Source organism: Pelophylax lessonae (genome assembly GCF_965119305.1).
Source record: "Pelophylax lessonae genome assembly, chromosome: 7".
NCBI classification, from domain to species: Eukaryota; Metazoa; Chordata; class Amphibia; order Anura; family Ranidae; genus Pelophylax; species Pelophylax lessonae.
In genome coordinates, this window is record NC_138774.1 from 220,905,123 (window position 1) to 220,924,936 (window position 19,814).

At 44.5% G+C, this 19,814-nt stretch overlaps 1 protein-coding gene across 2 annotated transcripts in view; it reads left to right on the forward strand.

The window, feature by feature from the left end:
- DDX31 (DEAD-box helicase 31) overlaps positions 1-19,814 on the forward strand; it is a 171,550-nt gene that overhangs the window by 60,436 nt on the left and 91,300 nt on the right. For both annotated transcript variants that reach the window (XM_082262938.1, XM_082262939.1), the window contains exon 16: positions 16,433-16,483. In XM_082262938.1, the coding sequence (XP_082119064.1) occupies positions 16,433-16,483 (51 nt within the window). The remainder of the gene's footprint in view (positions 1-16,432; positions 16,484-19,814) is intronic.

Consider the following 19,814-nt stretch of genomic DNA (forward strand, 5'->3'; position numbering starts at 1 on the left):
AAAAGTTTGAGGCCTCCAAATTCTTCAGATTTCAATTCAATCAGGCATCTGTGGGTTGTGTTGGAAAAGCAACTCCAATCCATGGAGGCCACACCTCAAGAAATTACAGGACAGATACCACAGCATACCTTCAGAGGTTTAGTGGTGTCCATACCTCGATGGGTCAGGGCAGAAGGGGGCCTACTCAATATTAAGTGTGTGGTCATAAAGTTATGGCTGATTGGTGTAGATCTACATAAAATTACATAAGCAATCTCCGCTTCCTTCTTAGTGCTATAGAGTGTTCAAGTCTTAATGCTGGCACAGGTGGCTTGAGTTTTGGCCGATTCATGCTGAAACAGCCAACATTCAAGCCATGGGTACCCCCATTGGCATCACCTGACTCGATAACATGTGATTCTTCAAATGACTTTCTCAAAAGAGCTAGATGGAAATTTCCAGATAACATGCCTGCATTCAAACAGATGTAGGCACTGTTCGGGCAATATGACAGCTGTTGGAACCAGCTGTCATAATACAGTAACCACCAGGGAAGATTCGTCCATCTGTTAGGTTTCTCTTGTTCTGCCTGAAATTTACAGTATGTGTGTATTACCAGCTTTACTGATCCTCTTATCTCACAGCAAGTCTAACAGACTGGGCCTTTCTGATCAAAAACATTAGATGTTCTGCAGACCCTAGTGATGTGAAACCCCCTAAATGTTCTTGGTAGTCACAGACCACAAAGACCTAGGCTTCCTTGGCTCTAGGCCACATGTCTACAACATAGGAGACCACAGATATCTAGGCTGCATTAGCTCTAGGCCATGGGTGTCCAACCTGCGGCCCTCCAGCTGTTGCAGAACTTCAAGTCCCATGAGGCATTGCAAGGCTGACAGTTGCAAACATGACTCCCAATGGCAGAGGCATGATGGGGCTTGTAGTTCTGCAACAGCTGGAAGGCCACAGGTTGGACACCCATGCTCTAGGCCAGGGGTGTCAAACCCAATTTCATTGCGGGCCGCATCAGAATTGTGGTTGCCCTCAAAGGGCCAGTTGTATCTGTAAGACTAAATGTCTGGAGCACCCCACTCCCCCTTACATCAGATGTCAAGAGCCCCCCACTAGGCTCCCACCCTCCCTTACATCACAGTGCACCCTCTTTACCTTGTGCTGCTTCCTGGAAGAAGCTGGGGATGGAGCTGGGAAACAGCATTCAGCAAACTCCAGCCCTCATCTGGTCCTCCTCCAGACCCTGCACTTTCTGAGACCAGGGGAGGCAGAGATGAGGTGGTGCTGCACCTGAACATAGAGGTACAGAATCTGTATGAGGAGTTCTGTCCTCCTCTCTGCTGTCGACTGCTGAGACAAGTTAGGGACAGAGGTGAGGGGGTAGCTGCAGGAGAGGTGCGAGGGCCACATGAAATGGCCTAGAGGGCCGCTTTCGGCCCGCGGGCCTTGTGTTTGACACACGTGCTCTAGGCCATATATCCACAACATGGGAGACCACAGAGATCTAGGTTGCATTGGCTCTAGGCTACATGTCTACAACAGAAAAGACCACGGAGATGAAGGCTGCATTAGCTCTAGGCCACATGTCTACAACATAGGAGACCGCTGAGATCCAGGCTGCATTGGCTCTAGGCTACATGTCTACAGCATAGGAGACCATGGAGATCCAGGCTGTATTGGCTTTAGGCCACATGTCTACAACAAGGAGACCACAGAGATCTAGGCTGCATAGGCTTTAGCCTACATGTCTGAAACCTAGGAGACTGCCGAGATCAAGGCTGCATTGACTCTAGGTCACATGTCTACTACATAGGAGACCACGGAGATCCAGGCTGCATTGAAACTAGGCCACATGTCTACAACATAGGAGTTCACGGAGATCCAGGCTGCATTGGATCTAGGCCACATGTCTACAACATAGGAGACCAATGAGATTCAGGCTGCATTGGCTCTAGGCCACATGTCTACAACATAGGAGACAATGGAGATGTACACTGCATTGGCTCTAGACCACATGTCTACAACATAGGAGACAATGGAGATCTAGGCTGCATTGGCTCTAGGCCTACAAGATAGGGCTTATCTGATTGAAAAGTATGTAAACACCTGTAATGCTTCTGGTAACCACACACTTCTAAGCTAAGCTGCCTAGGCTTTAGCTCACACGATGGAGCTTGGCAGTTTGGATAAGATCTAGCATGTTCGGATCCTAGTTCAAAGTTCGGAGTGAGCCCGCTAGGAAGCTGTCACTGTACTGGGCCAATCTGCAGCTGGGGTGTGTGTGCGGCTTTGAGGCAGCAAGTGCCTTGGCCACTTATGATTGGCCCAGTACAGTGACAACTTTTTGGCAGGTTCAATCAGATGTGTCCAGACTATGATCCGAACACGCCTGAGCTCATCACTACTTGGAAATAGCTCTTTTATATTTATGGCAATAAGAGGTACCTTTTCCACTCAAATAAAAAAAATTGTGATTGGTGATTTTGGTACACGCACATTTAGTCTGTGTGAATTTTAATGTCAGATGGCATTGTGCTGCCATCTTAGATAGAAACAATGCTCAATTAAGTTCTTCCTTCAAGCACTGACTTCTTACTCTGCCCGGTCCTTGAACGTCCTTCATCTCCCCTCCACTGGCAGGAGACGGTGGAGTTTGATGCCGCTTCTCCGCGGCTCTGGCACTCTTCAGCAGCAGCCAGTTTGTGGCCTCCATCGCACAGGCAGCCAGCCTGCTGCATGCTACAGAAGGCTGCGCAATTAGCTTTCTAATAGTGGCAGCTGTTGATCGGAGGACGTGTGAAGCTTGGAGCCTTCCGACCCACCACCAACTTGTAAATTACAGCTATCTGGAGTAATTAGTGCCGAAAAAACAGCTTAGCCGACTGCAGAAAGGGAGGCAGAGCAATGCTTAACCTCTTCAGTGCCACGGTGGAGGGTGCCAGGGCTTGTCTTTGCCCTATATGTATTCTGAACTAAGCCGAAAATTCAGGAATATAACGTTTACCTGTCTGCTTATTTTTTTTATAGGTTAGCCAGTTGATAGAATAACACAGCAAAAATGTTTTCCCTGCAGGCAGAATGTTATGCTTTTTGTGCATTGTGAAAATAGAAATAGGCATCATACACTATGCACTTTTATCCTGCAGCAAATCCCACCCTGTCAAAAGTCGGAGATTTAATACCCCCAACCACCCTGCTTACCCAGCTCCTGAAACTAATGCCTCGTACACACGTACCGATCGTCGGCCGACCGATCGGCCGTCTTTTGTCCAGGGATGTCCTGTCCGCTGAAAAGTGCAAAAGACTGCACACGAATTTTGTCGGCCAACAACAGCCGACTGCAGAAGTGATGTCATGTGATGGTTAACTTTCCTTGTCTTTTTTCTTTTCTGAGCATGCCCAGTCTTGCAAATCTGCGGTCTGTCAGCCGAAATCTGTACTGACTGGCGAACAATCGGCTGTTCTGGTGTTGGCCAACAAAAATTTTAATGCCTGCACGACAGATTCTGTTCGGCCGAAAATGCGCTGTCGGCTGTCGGAAGCATCATACTAACAAGCCTACAATCGGCCGATCGGTCGTCGGCCGAATATTTACGGCCGACAATCGGTACGTGGGTACGGAGCTTTAGGGTGACAAATGGCCTAAAGTACAGCAAGATGGTACTTCTCCAGGATCCCACAGCAGCCGCTGCCATTATCAGATGCCTAGGCTGAATAGGAGGAATCGGCCAATCAAAATTTCTAAGGTGGCCATAGATGGATTGCAAATCAGGCGGTTCAGCAGGGGCATTGATCGTTCCAATTTGGGAGGAGTCGATTTCATGATCAACTCCTCTGGCCAGCGCTTGCAGCCAATAAAAACTTATTGGAAAAGAACACTGATCTGTGTATGGCCAGCTTCATTCTTCCCAGAGATCAGATGACCTTATGTCTAGGCGTTTGATCATATGATCTCTCGAACCTACCCTTCAGTAGAGGTGAAATATCGAAACGCCTAGGCATTTGATCACATGACAAGGAGGATTAGCCAATCTGAACTCAGATTCTCCTCATCAACAGAGATCACGTGACCAAATCAAATCTGTAAAGAAAAGCGCACGCACCAAATGACCAAATGCCTAGGTATTGGCTCACGTAACCATCCACTATGGGATCACATAGCAGTGTTTTCTGGTCAGGGAGTTTCAAAGGATGGCATGTGACGTAACAATGGCTGTCAACCTTTAAGTTCCCTTTAAATTTCCGCTGTTGGAAATTGATCAAAAATCCTTACCATTGCGTCTTTACTACCCCAGCTCACAGTCTGATAGATCCAGTATTTGATTTTATAGTAGACTTGTATCCTAGCTGGAGTTTACCTTTAATCAAAATTGCCTTGTGCTCAAATGGGATTGGCACAGTGTCTGGCCGTGACATTGCTGAAGTAATGGCCAAATTATGCTTATAAACACTTCGGATTCAGATATTGGCGGTGATCGCTTCTCAGCCAGATTCCGCTTGAAATTGCAGGCACCGTTACGACTTTGACTCGTCTTGACGTTTCAGATTTAGTTCCGCTCGCTTGAGCTTCCTCCGTCAACTCCGGATGGCGCAGATGGAAGTCAGCTTGCTCTGGTGCCCGCCTGTCAGCCGGATTAAAATGACTCATTTATTTGCCGTCGAAGCTCACCAAGTATGGCAGCTAGCGGGGCGAACAGGGGCTCGGAGCCTCCGCCAGAGAAATCCAGGCAGCCGTCTCGCCCTTTCCGTCCTGCCAAAAGTCATTATTGCTGAACGCGGAGAGCCACCAGCGGGGAGGCGTCCCCCGCCGTTACGGCGACAGATTGGGCTGCGTAATAAAGTCAGGCTGAGGCGAGCAAGGGAGGCCAAGGCACTTGGCTGAAGGTGCCAGAATATGGCAACATGAGTTAGCCTGGCTGAGTAAACAGTAAAACATTTTCTAAATGACCTTTTTGCATCTCGCCCCCTTCCTGCCCCCCCCCCCTCTTCACACCCACGGTAAAGATGAGCTGTAGATGGGCGCCCTGCCAGCGTTGGGCAAGGTGGCTGCACTAAATACTGCTGCAGTCTAGGATTGGATTAGCGAAGTGTCAGCTTCGTGATTCACCCCATGCTGATGCTGCAGCTCTGGCTGTACACTCTGCAAACACGCTTGTGACTTGTGCTGCCTTTCTAGATCATTTCTCTTTTATATCATTAGCTATGCTACAAGACAAATACAAGGCTTGACTTTTCTGATCTCCTAGAAAAAGCTAGTTTACTGGCTGTCATACTGATCCTCTCGGGTCTGTGACCTGGGACATGAATGCAGATCAGATGTTTTGACTGTATTGTGGATTTACCTGCTGCATGCTCATTTCAGCTTCGACAGACACCAATCAAACGATCGTTTTCTGTTGAGCAGGAATGGCAACATTAATTTATCACTTCGGCCTCATGTACAGTGGACGTTATAAAAACGCCAGTAGCTTAGTAGTGAGTTTTTCAGCGTCTTTTAGCTTTTTTGTATTGGCATTTTTCAGCGTTTTTTAGCGTTTTTTGGCGCCTTTAGCTAAAAAATCACCTCTGCTTTTTTTAGTAACTCCAACTTTCCCACAATGCAATGCTTGCCAGAATTGCATTGCATGGTTGTTCACACCCATTCTATAAGATTTAGGTGCGGGTATAAAAGGGTCCTACAACATTTTGGTGCAAATGTGGACCCTTTTTGCATCAAGCCGAAATTGCTTATGTAATCTTATGTACATCTACACCAATCAGCCATAACTTTATGACCACCCACCTAGTGATCGACCGATATCGTTTTTTCATTGCCGATACCGATATTTTGGTCATCGCGTATCGGTATCGCCCAATTTGGGCCGATATTTTCGTAATTTTAATTTTTTTTTTTTTTTTAACTCGCCAAAAGACCCCAAACCCCTCCTCTGCACTTAAAAGCATTCAAAACAGCAAGTTTGCTGTTTTGAATGCTGTCCTTTTTGTGAATCTGGTGCCAGTACCCAGAAGTGAGGTCATGACATCACTTCCCGGGTTTTTGCATGGAGACCCAGTCAGAGTCGAATGCGGCTTTTATCGGGTCTTCGGCGGCCATGCAGGCTGGTTGCCTGGGTCTCCCAGGAGCAGTGGCGGCTGGTGCTCAAAATTTTTGGGGGGGCGCAAACAGAAAAAATCTAATAGGCATTGCTTTGCGGCAAAAAACGCGACAAAAAAATTGCATGACTTTGAGGTCACAAAAGTGTGAAAGGGGCCTTCAGTAATCAAAGTATAGTGTGCCCCCATCAATGCAGAGTTACTACAGCGTGCCCCTATTCAATGCAGAGTTAGCACAGCATGCCCCCATTCAATGCAGAGTTAGCACAGCATGCCCCCATTCAATGCAGAGTTAGCACAGCATGCCCCCATTCAATGCAGAGTTAGCACAGCATGCCCCCATTCAATGCAGAGTTAGCACAACATGCCCCCATTCAATGCAGAGTTAGCACAGCATGCCCCCATTCAATGCAGAGTTAGCACAGCATGCCCCCATTCAATGCAGAGTTAGCACAACATGCCCCCATTCAATGCAGAGTTAGCACAGCATGCCCCCATCAATGCAGTGACCAGCGTGCCGTGCCCCCTTCAATGCAGTGACCAGCGGGCCGTGCCCCCTTCAATGCAGTGACCAGCTTGCCGTGCCCCCTTCAATGCAGTGACCAGCTTGCCGTGCCCCATTCAATGCAATGACAAGCTTGCCATGCCCCCTTCAATGCAGCGTCCAGCGTGCCGTGCCCCCATCAATGCAGTGACCAGCTTGCCATGCCCCCATCAATGCAGTGACCAGCTTGCCGTGCCCCCTTCAATGCAGTGACCAGCTTGCCATGCCCCCATCAATGCAGTGACCAGCTTGCCGTGCCCCCATCCGTGCCTTGCCGAGACCAGTGCACTTACCTGGAGCAGCCGCTGCGGCAGCTTCTCTTCAGTCCCAGCAGCTGCTTCTCTTCAGTCCCAGCGGCGGCTTCTCCTCACTGTGTCCCCGGCGGCGCGTCTCCTCCAGTGCTCCCGCCTCCTCCTCTGCCAATGGCATGGGGTTTGCCTTGTGGCCAATCAGGAAGCGCGTATCGGACGCGCTTCCTGATTGGCCAGGAGGAGGATCGGTGTGATAATAGCGAATTTTCATTCGCTATTGTCACACAATGTGTGGGCTCGGGGCGCACTGCTCTGCGCCCCAGCTCCACCCTTTTCATCACCCTATTAGAGCCTCTGGCTCTAATCAGGTGATTTAAAAAAAAAAACCATTAAGCTCCATGCGTCCGGCGCCCTGCATGCAGATTAGGGGGCCGGGCCCATGGATGGGGGGGCGGCGCCCCTGCGCCCTCATACACCAGCCGCCACTGCCCAGGAGTCTTCAGGAGAGGAGGAGGGGTTTTCTCAACGAAGCATACTCTCCTGCATGCATGCTTGAGCTAAGGGCAAAAGAATTCCAAGAATTATGGCCAAGGCCAGAAATGCTAGCGGGTTGTTTTTCAAAGTGATTTCTCAACAAAATAAAGCATTGAGACATGGATGGGTGGAGGGGTTTTGCTTTGAATATTCAAGCTAAAATAAATGGGGTTTTTGGTTTGTGATGCTCAGATGCAGTAAAGATCCGCTTTATTCACCACTGGGTTTTTTATTTTTTGCTAAATAAATGAAAAAAAATACAGAAAATTTTGAAAAAACTAAGCAGTTTGAGTTTGCTTAATTTTTGTTATAAAATTTTGCAAATAAATATTCCAGAATGTATTCTGCTACATTTTTTGGGTAAAAATAAAAAACCCAAAACAGTGTATATTATTTAGTCTGTGCGAAAGTTAGAGTCTACAAACTATGGGTTATATATCTGAAAATTGATCAGTTGAGACCCTAAAATGCCGGATGCTGGTATGACGTATGGCAGTGATCAGGATGCTGGTATGAGGTATGGCGGTGATCAGGATGCTGGTATGAGGTATGGCGATGATCAGGATGCTGGTATGAGGTATGGCGGTGATCAGGATGCTGGTATGGGAGTGATCAGGACGCTGGCATGGCATATAGGGTGATCAGGCCGCTGGTATGGGATATGGCGGTAATCAGGATGCTGGTATGGGGTATGGCGGTAATCGGGATGCTGGTATGGGGGTAATCAGGATGATGGTATGGGGTATGGCGGTAATCGGGATGCTGGTATAGGGGTAATCAGGATGATGGTATGGGGTATGGCAGTGATCAAGACACTGTTATGGCATATGAGGTGATCAGAATGTTGGTATGGGGTATGGCACTGATCAGGACACTGGTATGGAATATGAGCAATCAGAACGCTGGTATGGGGTATGGCCATGATATGGATGCTGGTATTGGGTATGGCGGTAATCAGGCATCTTGTATTGGGTATGGCGGTCATTAGGACGCTGGTATTTGGTGAACCGTGCAGGAGCCACTGATGCGGGCTGATGCACAGGTACGTTAAACCACATTAGCGCTTCTTCCCGTCCGCCATTTATAGGCTGTGGGCGGATGGGAAGCTGTTAAAGAATAAGTTACCCCAACATTTCATATTCCGGATATGCTTCTGTTGTACCATCCGCTTATGTTAAAATTATTCTGTTCTCTTTGTATTGCTTCCTTTGTATAAAGTACCTGATAATCCTGCCAGTCCCCCTGCTTTCCTATTTCAAACTGACCATACTAGGCATTACAACACATCCACCACAGCCTGCCTGTCCTCCAATGACCAGACTTGTGCTATCACGCCCGCCCCCCCCCCCCCCCCTTCACAGTCAATCACTAGAAATTTCAGTGTGCTGCTGTTTCTCCATTCCCACCTTCTAACCCCTTATGCAGCTGGGAACAGAGGTTGTGATCAAAAAATGAATAATGTCTTTTTATATCAATACACAAATGTTTTGCTTTTTGATTCCATTTTAAACTGAATGGGTTGTTTTACAAGGTGATGGTTTGCATAGACTTTACATTTCCATCAGAGTATGGCCAGCTTTAGTTTACCAGCGGCGAATATTTAAGTTTTGTGTAGATTATGGGGGGTAAATCACCCACCTACTTCTATCCCTCAGGATTCTAATGGCATGATTGCAGCACCTGAGTTCCCATCTCTGAACACCTGCTGTGGCCATTACAAGGCCCTAATTGATTTTTCATTTGTTACATTACAGAGAGTTCAGCAGGAGGAGTGATACTCCCCTGGGGCTGAGAAGGAGGGGGCACCTTGGCAGAGAGGACACAGCTGGGAAGTTTGCTGGGGAAATCTGAGGAAATTTGAAGGGTATCTCCATTTTTGTAGGGGAAAAAATAGCTAAAATAAAAAAAAAATATATATAGCATATACTATTGCTACACAAGTCATATTGTAATTGAATGTTATTAAAAATGACCTTTTCTTATCAATCTGCAGCGCTTTAATTTTCTGTAGAATGCAATGCAGTATGGCTATCTGGGGGCATTCTGTACAAGATGGTGCATGGAACACCCCCTCCTACCCCAGATATGTCATTTCCTGCTTGTGTGATTGGCTTACTGATTTTCCCAGAAGGCTGCACTCAGATACAAGTCCGATTTTGGGCATCCCCAGCAACAAAAATTTCATTTTTTGGTGAGATACCCCCAAAAGGGAAATTATGTCTAAACAGATGCGGACTCTGAAGGGACTATACTTCCAGGGATTATTTCTGTAGGCTTCAAAGGGAGAAATGTGCTCAAAAGTGTCCAAACTCACTCTCCACGATGATGAATTTTAGGGCTCTTGTCGCAGAGGGAATCTTGTTGGCATTGCTGCTTTATGCAGGCAGGGCTGCTGTTAGAAATCACGGGGCCCCGTAAAGCCTACCTGACAAGACAATATTTTCACTAAAAATATACTAAAATCATTATTAGCGGATACAAACATAACAGAGAACCTGTATAAATGAGCCCTTTTCAAGTGTTTTTTACATTTATTTTAAAAAATATATCATTTTTTTTAAATGTTAAAAATATTTTAAATTATTTTATTTTACATTATTTTTAAAAATTTATTACACAGTTTAATTTAAATATTTTTATACAATTTGTTGTTTTTTAACAGGAAAGGGAAGCCTGCAGCGATGCGGGAGGGGTAAACGGCGCAGTAAAAGAGGGACACGCGGGGGTGGGGGGGGATCAAAAGCAGGCAGAACAGGGAGCGGGGGATCGGTGTCTGAGGAGAAATTACAGGAACGATGCCCTGTGTCTGTGTCTCTCCCTGCAGCAGCTGAAAGCTGGCAGAAGGAAGAAACTGTCTTTCAGCTGCTGCAGAGAGCCGCACAGGGCTTACTTCTGTAATTGCCCCTCTGCCCAACTGCACCGATTCCTTGTGCTGTTGGGGCCCCCTGTGTGCCCGGGCCCCCTACAGAAGGACTGGTGGTCCCCCCCTATTAGCAGCCCTGCATGCAGGTGCTGCCACCATCTAACGACTTGGTCATCTTTCTAGATGGGAAGATGGCAGGAGAGAGCTCATTCAATTTTATTTTTGATTTCCCTATATGGGTATACCATCACCAATTGAATTTTTGGTTATTTTTGTTCATCTTTTTTTCTCTTGATTGTTTCACTTACCTTATGAACATGGGCCCATATGGATACATGGAGGGTCAGGGGTGGTTACAGATGCAGACCCTGCCACTTTCCTGATTAGAACCCTGCAAGTGCAGCAGCTGATTGAGAATTATAAAATCGCCCACATTCACATTTGCTTTGCACATGGACACAGACAACTGGCAGGCGGACCGAATCGAAACCGCCGTGTGAAAGGGACTTTAATGCTTTCACTTGCTTTGTGTTTTCTTGTAAATCCAGTTCAATAATATACAAAATGATGAGTCCAAGTCTTCTGTCATTAAAGAATTGGCTGCAAGGATTGTATAAATAAAATAGTACAGCGCTATATTACATATAAATCCAAAATAAGCATGAAAAATAAAAAAATAATAGAAAAAGTACACCTCCATATCAGGCAGATAATACCAAAATTACATAATGTTAATAAAGAATCTTCATGTGCTTAAAGGGGAACTACACTGTATCTGAGCACCACAAATCAATAACGCTATTTAATTCATTTTTAATATTCAAAGAAAACTCACCCACTCATCCATGTCTCTATGCTTTATTTTGCTGAGAAATAACTTTGAAAACCACCCTCTAGCATTTCTGGCAGTGGCCATCATGGGTAAGGGCAGATGATTTATGTAGCATTTACTTCGTCTGCCCTGAGCTCAGGCATGCAGGAAGGAAGGTGTGCTTAGCTGAGAAAACCCCTCCTGAATATTCCTGGGTTTTATGACATAATTTGCCTAGGCATGAAACCTGGAAGTAACTGAAAAAATGTAAAAGCTTAAAACATGTAAATATAATTTACTTTCCTATTTATTAATTATAGAGAGAGTGAAGTTCATTAGATTACATGAAAAAGTGTCCAAAAAAAAAAGATCATCAAAATATTAATAAGAAATAAATGTCCCATAAATCCTACAGGAAAAAAGATGTTTAAAGTGCTGGTGTAAAGAAATCCAGTAGAAATGTGAGTCTTCAAACAGACACACAATAGCGTAGTTCCAGTGTTCAGACCAATCCAAATGCACCCGTGGTGAAAACAGAAAAGGTCAGCTGCTTACCAGATAACCATGACCATTATTTTTACAACAAATGGTCAAGCTGCGCTTTCAGGTTTATTAAGGCTAACCCCCAGCCAATGGATCACCTCCACCATGGACAATCAGCCATAATAATGGTCAGAGACAAAAGGCAAGAAGCGCTTCTATAGTGTAAAACCGTATTAAAAATGATTTATTGTACATACAATCTACACACTTACAATGTTAATGGACCAGAATAGGCTTCACAATGTATAATAGTGCAGTGCAGATGCATAGCATTCCTACGGGCTGCTAGAGATCTGTCCTGCTCAACCAGTTACTTGCGGTGCATGATGACATCACTATCAAAGGCCCAACCCTACGCGTTTTGTCACTGATGACGTCGTCGGGTTGGCTTGGTATCGCAAGCTTTCGTGTCAGCAGCTACATTAAATAGGTATACCTAACCACGGAGGCCTCCTTGTTTGTATTTGGCTAAACGGATTGTCCCATAAACACCACTTTCAGTTAGAAATTTTGATTGACAGTGGGCATTTATTGTGATTAGAGGTTCCATGCCAATAAGGCAGTCACACACAATGCAGTGAGGAAGACTTGTGTCTCACAAGCAGGCAGCAGAAAATCATGTTACACCTTCTGTCACCACCGCTGTGTACTGCCATTTACCCATCACTGCTGAGTTCTCTCCTCTGCAATAATGATGCAAGGGTGGAGGAAAAGCTGCACATTTTTACTGGTTTCTGATGAGGTGACTGTCATGTAGAGTAATACCCAGTACCCAGTAATATGAGTGACAACTCATGGGCTTTGTTTATGTGGCAGACCAGAAGAGTGAGGTATACTCCCTCGTGAAGAGGGGATATCTCACTCTTCTGGCCAGTGAGGGAACCATGTGTTTGTCACTCTTCTGGCCAGTGAGGGAACCATGTGTTGTCACTCTTCTGGCCAGCGAGGGAACCATTTGTTGTCACTCTCCTGGCCAGCGAGGGAACCATTTGTTGTCACTCTTCTGGCCAGCGAGGGAACCATTTGTTGTCACTCTCCTGGCCAGTGAGGGAACCATTTGTTGTCACTCTTCTGGCCAGTGAGGGAACCATTTGTTGTCACTCTTCTGGCCAGTGAGGGAACAACGAGTTGTCACTCTTCTGGCCAGTGAGGGAACCATTTGTTGTCACTCTTCTTGCCAGTGAGGGAACAACGAGTTGTCACTCTTCTGGCCAGTGAGGGAACCGTGAGTTGTCACTCTTCTGGCCAGTGAGGGAACCATGAATTGTTGCTCTTCTCGCCAGCGAGGGAACCATTTGTTGTCACTCTTCTAACCAGTGAGGGAACCATGAGTTGTCACTCTTCTGGCCAGTGAGGGAACCATTTGTTGTCACTCTCCTGGCCAGCGAGGGAACCATTTGTTGTCACTCTCCTGGCCAGCGAGGGAACCATTTGTTGTCACTCTTCTGGCCAGTGAGGGAACCATTTGTTGTCACTCTTCTGGCCAGTGAGGGAACCATTTGTTGTCACTCTTCTTGCCAGTGAGGGAACAACGAGTTGTCACTCTTTTGGCCAGTGAGGGAACCATGAGTTGTCACTCTTCTGGCCAATGAGGGAACCATGAATTGTTGCTCTTCTGGCCAGCGAGGGAACCATTTGTTGTCACTCTCCTGGCCAGTGAGGGAACCATGAGTTGTCACTCTTCTGGCTAGTGAGGGAACAATGAGTTGTCACTCTTCTGGCTAGTGAGGGAACCATGAGTTGTCACTCTTCTGGCTAGTGAGGGAACCATGAGTTTTTACTCTTCTGGCCAGTGAGGGAACCATGTGTTGTCACTCTTCTGGCCAGCGAGGGAACCATGTGTTGTCACTCTCCTGGCCAGTGAGGGAACCATGAGTTGTCTCTCTTCTGGCTAGTGAGGGAACCATGAGTTGTCACTCTTCTGGCTAGTGAGGGAACCATGAGTTTTTACTCTTCTGGCCAGTGAGGGAACCATGTGTTGTCACTCTTCTGGCCAGTGAGGGAACTATGAGTTGTCACTCTTCTGGCCAGCGAGGGAACCATTTGTTGTCACTCTTCTGGCCAGTGAGGGAACAATGAGTTGTCACTCTTTTGGCCAGTGAGGGAACCATGAGTTGTCACTCTTTTGGCCAGTGAGGGAACCATGAGTTGTCACTCTTCTGGCCAGTGAGGGAACCATGTGTTGTCACTCTTCTGGCCAATGAGAGAGCCATAAGTTGTCACTCTTCTGGCCCGTGAGGAAACCCTTTCTAGGTTATCCTGTGTCTGGTGAGTTGTTACCATTGTCGGGATCACTAGTGTGACAGGGGCCTAAGTGTTTTGGACCTAGTAGGCTTAGTATTTTTTTTTAGTTTTCAGAAATTCAGCAAAGGACTTACTGCTATACTATATAGCAGCTTTGGAAATACATGGGTATGCTCCCCCAAAATTTTTTTAATATACATGTCTTTTGGTTCATAGCTGCAGCAGCTTTGGAAATACATGGGTATGCTCCCCCAAATTTTTTTTGCTAAGATCACCACTTACAAAACAATGGGGTTTATTTACTGAAGGCAAATCCACTGTGGGCTACAAGTGCACTTGGAAGTGCACTCACTGTAGATCTGAGGGGGGCCTGCAAGGGAAAAAAAAAAAAAAAAAGCATTTTTGCTTGCATGTGATTGGATGATAGAAATCAGCAGGAAATTATGTTTCTGGGGGTTGATCTGTAGACATTCTGTGTACAGAACAACTCCAGGTAGCCATAATGCATTGGATTTTCAGAAAATGACAGTGTTACAAATTAAAAAGGAAAGGTCATTTTTAATAATATTCAATTACAAAATGACTTCTGTCGCAATTGTATACGCTATATTCTTTTTTTATTTCGAGCAGAGAGGCTGATCGCTGTTCTGACAAGAGGGAAGGCATGGATCCTGTGTCTCTGCAAAGCAGGAACATGGACCCACGTCTTCTCCTAGTAAAATCACCTCCTAGACAGTACACAAGCACTGGCTATGCACAATGTTAACCCCTTCCCAGCCAAAACTTTTTTCAATTTTGATAGAGTAAGGGAGAGTATATATATATATATATATATATTTCTTTACCATCTGTGTCCCATTTTGAAGATTTCCCTTCACTTCCTGTCCCATAGCAACAACAGGAAGTGCGAGGAAATCCCTCCAAAGTGTGGGAATCCCTGGTTGTCACCAGAATTAGTGGTCCCCATTTGAAGCTTTTCTCTCTCTTCCTGTTCTAGGGAGAACCTACAAATTGGACATTTCTTCCACTTTCGGATAAACTGTTCAACAGGACAAATAGAGAGTGTGGACCTCCCTCTCTACCTCTACTCTATTTAAAAAAAAAAAAAAAAAAAAAAAAACAACCTTTAGTTTTAATTTTACTTCCCATCTCCCCCAGATACATATGCTTACCTTTCTTCCACTTTTTTAATTCTCAGTTCTGCTGCCTGGAGTAAATAGAGTAAGCTCTCTGTAAGGTCAAAGTTTTGGAGCTTACCCAGTGCTAAGGGCTGTCGCCCAACCCCATGAGCCCGTGTTCGATGCATGAATGGCCAGTCTTTAAGAACCATCATTATCATGATGGGGGAATGGGATGGAGTCAAAGACTCCCCATACTTTTATTCACCAAGTATGTCATTTTACTTAAGTCAGCATAAGAACAGCATGGCGGAGAAGTAGAGAGAAGGTATGTGCAGTTTAAGTGGACCTGCTACATTGGCCTCTATATTGTGGTTTATGAACGTTAAGGGAAGAGTGTAGGGGCTAGGTGTACGATTTAGGTTGAGGCTACAATGTTAGAAGATTGAAAACATTCCATCCACCTCCCTACCCAGGAGGTGCCCCAAGGATGGAGCCACGAAGGTCTGTGAATCTTCCACCTCCAGCTGGCTGTTGTATAGTCATTGCTGCATACACCACTTTGCTGGTGGTTTTAAGACATGCTGATTTAGCAATTACTTGATTTTTCATTTGCTGAACTTTTTACTCACAGACTTTTATCCCCAAGCCGGGACTGGGTTTTGTTCAAATTGTACCCATTTATTGCATTGAGGGATCAATTAATTACATTGTACTGTGTATGGACTTGGTCTGTTCAATAACAATCTTTTATTATTTTTTTCAACGTTTTTAAATACATTTTTGGTTGATGCCACCAGGGTGAGGTGTTTTCTATGGTATAAAAAGTCTTGTTTCCTTGGACTTATCCAGCTGGAAACGAATTTCCTTGGCCATTTATCATACCTGAATCTTGAGCGCTGGTCCTTTCCCAATTGAGGAGCTTTTCGGTGTAGTGATGAATTGAGTTTAGGGTTTAGTCAACTACTATATTGGTGCTAGATGATAGATCTTAAATCTTGGCTTATTTTCCTTGTTCCTGGCTGTTTGGAATAGGAATTAAAGGAAAGGTAAGGATGTTCTTCTGGAGGGTAGGGCTTTAAGCAGACTTGTAACTATTTTCAAAAAACTATTAGATGGGCACCTTAAAGACCACAACATACAGTGGTATACAATGTACAACATACAGGGGTATACAATGTACAACATACAGGGGTATACAATGTATGGGTAACAGCAAACACACACACACATCATAGGTTGAACTGGATAGACGGATGTCTTTTTTCAACCTCACTAACTATGTAACTATGTAACTATGTTGCTTTTCCCTGCTTGGACAATAAATAAGCACCAATGAACTTGCCAGTGCCATATAAATGAACAGAATAACTGCCAAATGATTCTGTCTTAGGAAAAGGGCTGACACTTAATTGTGGTTTTCTGTTCAATCCATTTCAGGATGTTGCTGCTCGTGGTCTGGATCTCCCTCAAGTGACCTGGATTGTACAGGTATGTCTGCATCTTGGCTTTTTTTTTTATATGTCACTCAAGGTACTGTATATTGTGATGTATTTGGTGACTCCTTTGCAAGCCCTCAATATTTGTGATAAGCATACAATTATAGAAGTTGGGAATAAGTAATGCTATTTGGCAAATACTGCAGCTAGACTAAAGTTGGAAAGTAAACTCAAGATGCAATAAAATAGAACGAAGGTCTTTCAAATAAATATGTGTGACGATCCATCTCCTGAATGCGGCAAAGGCATGCAGTCCTGCCCTCTGGAATCAGGTTCTCCCCATGACAATCACACTGTGGTTCTCTAAGATTACTGAGCTCCATCACATGGAAAATATCATGGCTACTCTAAAAGGGAGCAAGGAAAAGTTCAGGCGCACATAGTTCCATTGGACGATATTTACCGGTTCTCTGATATGAAATGCTCCTGGCAGGTGGGGAATGAATCACCTAGACCAGTGATGGCGAACCTTGGCACCCCAGATGTTTTGGAACTACACTTCCCATGATGTTCATGCACTCTGCACTGATGTTGAGCATCATGGGAAATGTAGTTCCAAAACATCTGGGGTGCCAAGGTTCGCCATCACTGACCTAGACTCTCTAGCTTCAAACTGCAACGGAGTCCAGGGAGTGACATCCAAGGATACCCCTACCCCTTCCCATTCCTAATTCCACTTTATTTGCTTTATTTCCCTCCTGTTCCCTTCTTTTTCCTCCTTTTTGATTTCATTCTCTTTTTCTTGGTCTTTCTTCTCCTTCTATATGGCAATAGACCAGGTGGGAGTCAACCGCCAACCAGCCTATGGCCACTGTACACAGGAAGCAATGTTATATGCTTTGGGGTTGTAACATCTTCCCTGAAACACCTTAGAAATAATTGGATTTTTCCTTGCCTGTATGTTTATATTATGTTTGGTGGCCCTGTACTTACCACCCTGTCCTGTTAAACATTAAGTAAATAGAAAAAAAAAAAATGAATATGCGCTATAGCACCTAATTATAAGTACAAACAAATGAAACAAAGGGCACAAATGCCTAGAGCATTATCCACAGCAAGGATGTAAAATAACAGTCACACTCCCAAAAGGAATATAAAAGACAACATTTTAAATGTCCAGGAATCTAAAGGTCAGACTTTTGATGGAACTCCTCTGGTTTGATTGGATGGCCTAAAGCCAGCTGACGAGTTTTGGGGGACTTGCCTGCCCCCTTCTTCAGAGCAAGGCTGGTATGCACATCTCCATATATCTATATTTAATATCTATCTATCTATCTATCTATCTATCTATCTATCTATCTATCTATCTATCTATCTATCTATCTATCTATCTATATATATATATATATATATAATTACACACACACACACACACACATATATTACGCATATATATATCTATATCTATAGATCTATATATATATATATATATATATATATATATAATCAGGCAATTGTGAATAAATGCTGTATATTAGGAATGCTTTTAGAAATAGAAGTGTTAATAGTTTATTTGTAATAAATATTAAATGGAAAGTAAATGAACAGAAGAGAAATATAAAATACATTATTGGTGTGTCCTTCCTTTGCCTTCAAAGCAGCATAATTTCTTCTAGGTACTTCTGCACACCTTTTTTGAAGGAACTCGGCAGGTAGATTGTTCAAACATCTTAGAGAACTAACCATAGATCTTCTGTGGATGTAGGCTGCCTCATATTCTTCTGTCTCTTCATGTAATCCCAGATAGACTCAATGATTTTGGGATCAGGGACCTGAGGGGGGCCAAACCATCACTTCCAGGACTCCTTGTTCTTTGCGCTGAAAATAATTCTTAATGACATTGGTTGTAAGTTTGGGGTCATTGTCCTGCTGCAGAATACATTTGGGGCCAATCATACACCTCCCTGATGGTATGGCATGATGGATAAGTAATCTGCCTGTATTTCTCAGTATTGAGGACACTATTGATTCTGACCAAATCTCCAACCTCATTTGCAAAAATGCAGCCCCAAACTTGCAGGAAACCACTTACTCTCACAACACTCATTATTGTACCGATCTCCAGCCCTTCACAAACAAACTGCTTCCTGCTACAGCCAAATATTTCACATTTTGACTCATCAGTCCAGAGCACCTGCTACCATTTTTCTGCACCCCAGTTCCTATGTTTTTGTGCATAGTTGAGTCGCTTTGCCTTGTTTCCACATCAGAAGTATGGCTTTTTGGCTGTAATTCTTCCATGAAGTATACTTCTGGGCAGTCTTTTTCGGGCAGTAGATGGGTGTACCTGGGTCCCACTGGTTTCCACCAGTTTTGTTCTGATGGCACTACTGGACATTTTCTGATGTCGAAGGGAAGTAAGCATGATTTGTCTTTCATCTGCTTCATTCGGTTCCTTGCCCAAAGAACCTACGGGGCTTACCAGAAATGATGGACCCAGTTTGACTTATGCCTGGTGGGTCGATGCAAGCAGTGGTGTAATCCAGTGGTCCTCAACTCCGGTCCTCAGGGCCCACTAACAGGCTAGATTTTAGGTATTACCTTGGCGAGATGCAGACTAGAATACTGCAATCACTGAGCAGCAAATGATATCACCTAGGATGTATTTCAGTTATCTTGCAAATCTGGCCTGTTAGTAGGCCCTGTAGGCCAGGGTTCAGGACCACTGGTGTAATCTACACCTAGTGAAGAGAGGAAGAGGATGGTTCCAATGTCTGGCATCACTTTCCATTGTGCTCTCCAACGTATTCCACCATCAAAGGGGATAAAAAATCCACGAATCACAGTCGACAATAAATGTGTCTTCTCCAATTAAACTCAATTGGTGGATACCCAGAGAAAAAACAAAAAGGACATCCACATAGTGTAAAACCGTAAAGGAAAAGTGTTTATTAAAGGATTAAGAACATTTACAGTACAGTAGATAAAAGCAGGCCTTTCAACAATAGGAATCCTGTAAATATCATGGAACGCAATGGCATAGATCAGGGATCCTCAAACTACAGCCCTCCAGCTGTTGCGGAACTACACATCCCATGAGGCATCGTAAAACTCTGACATTCACAGACACGACTAGGCATGATGGGAATTGTAGTTCTTGAACAACTCGATCCCCGTACTTTGAAGACCCCTGACATAGATGACGCCTTATCTGAAATGAACCATGCTGCAGCATACTGATTATTAGTATGCTGCATACTGACTTTTGAGTATCTATAGCAGTCTCCCAATTTTTTTTTAAATCTAAAACTTTTTTATTTATCACACATAATGACTATACAGAAAAACATAGAAAAAGAACATTGAGATTGGTACAGATCACA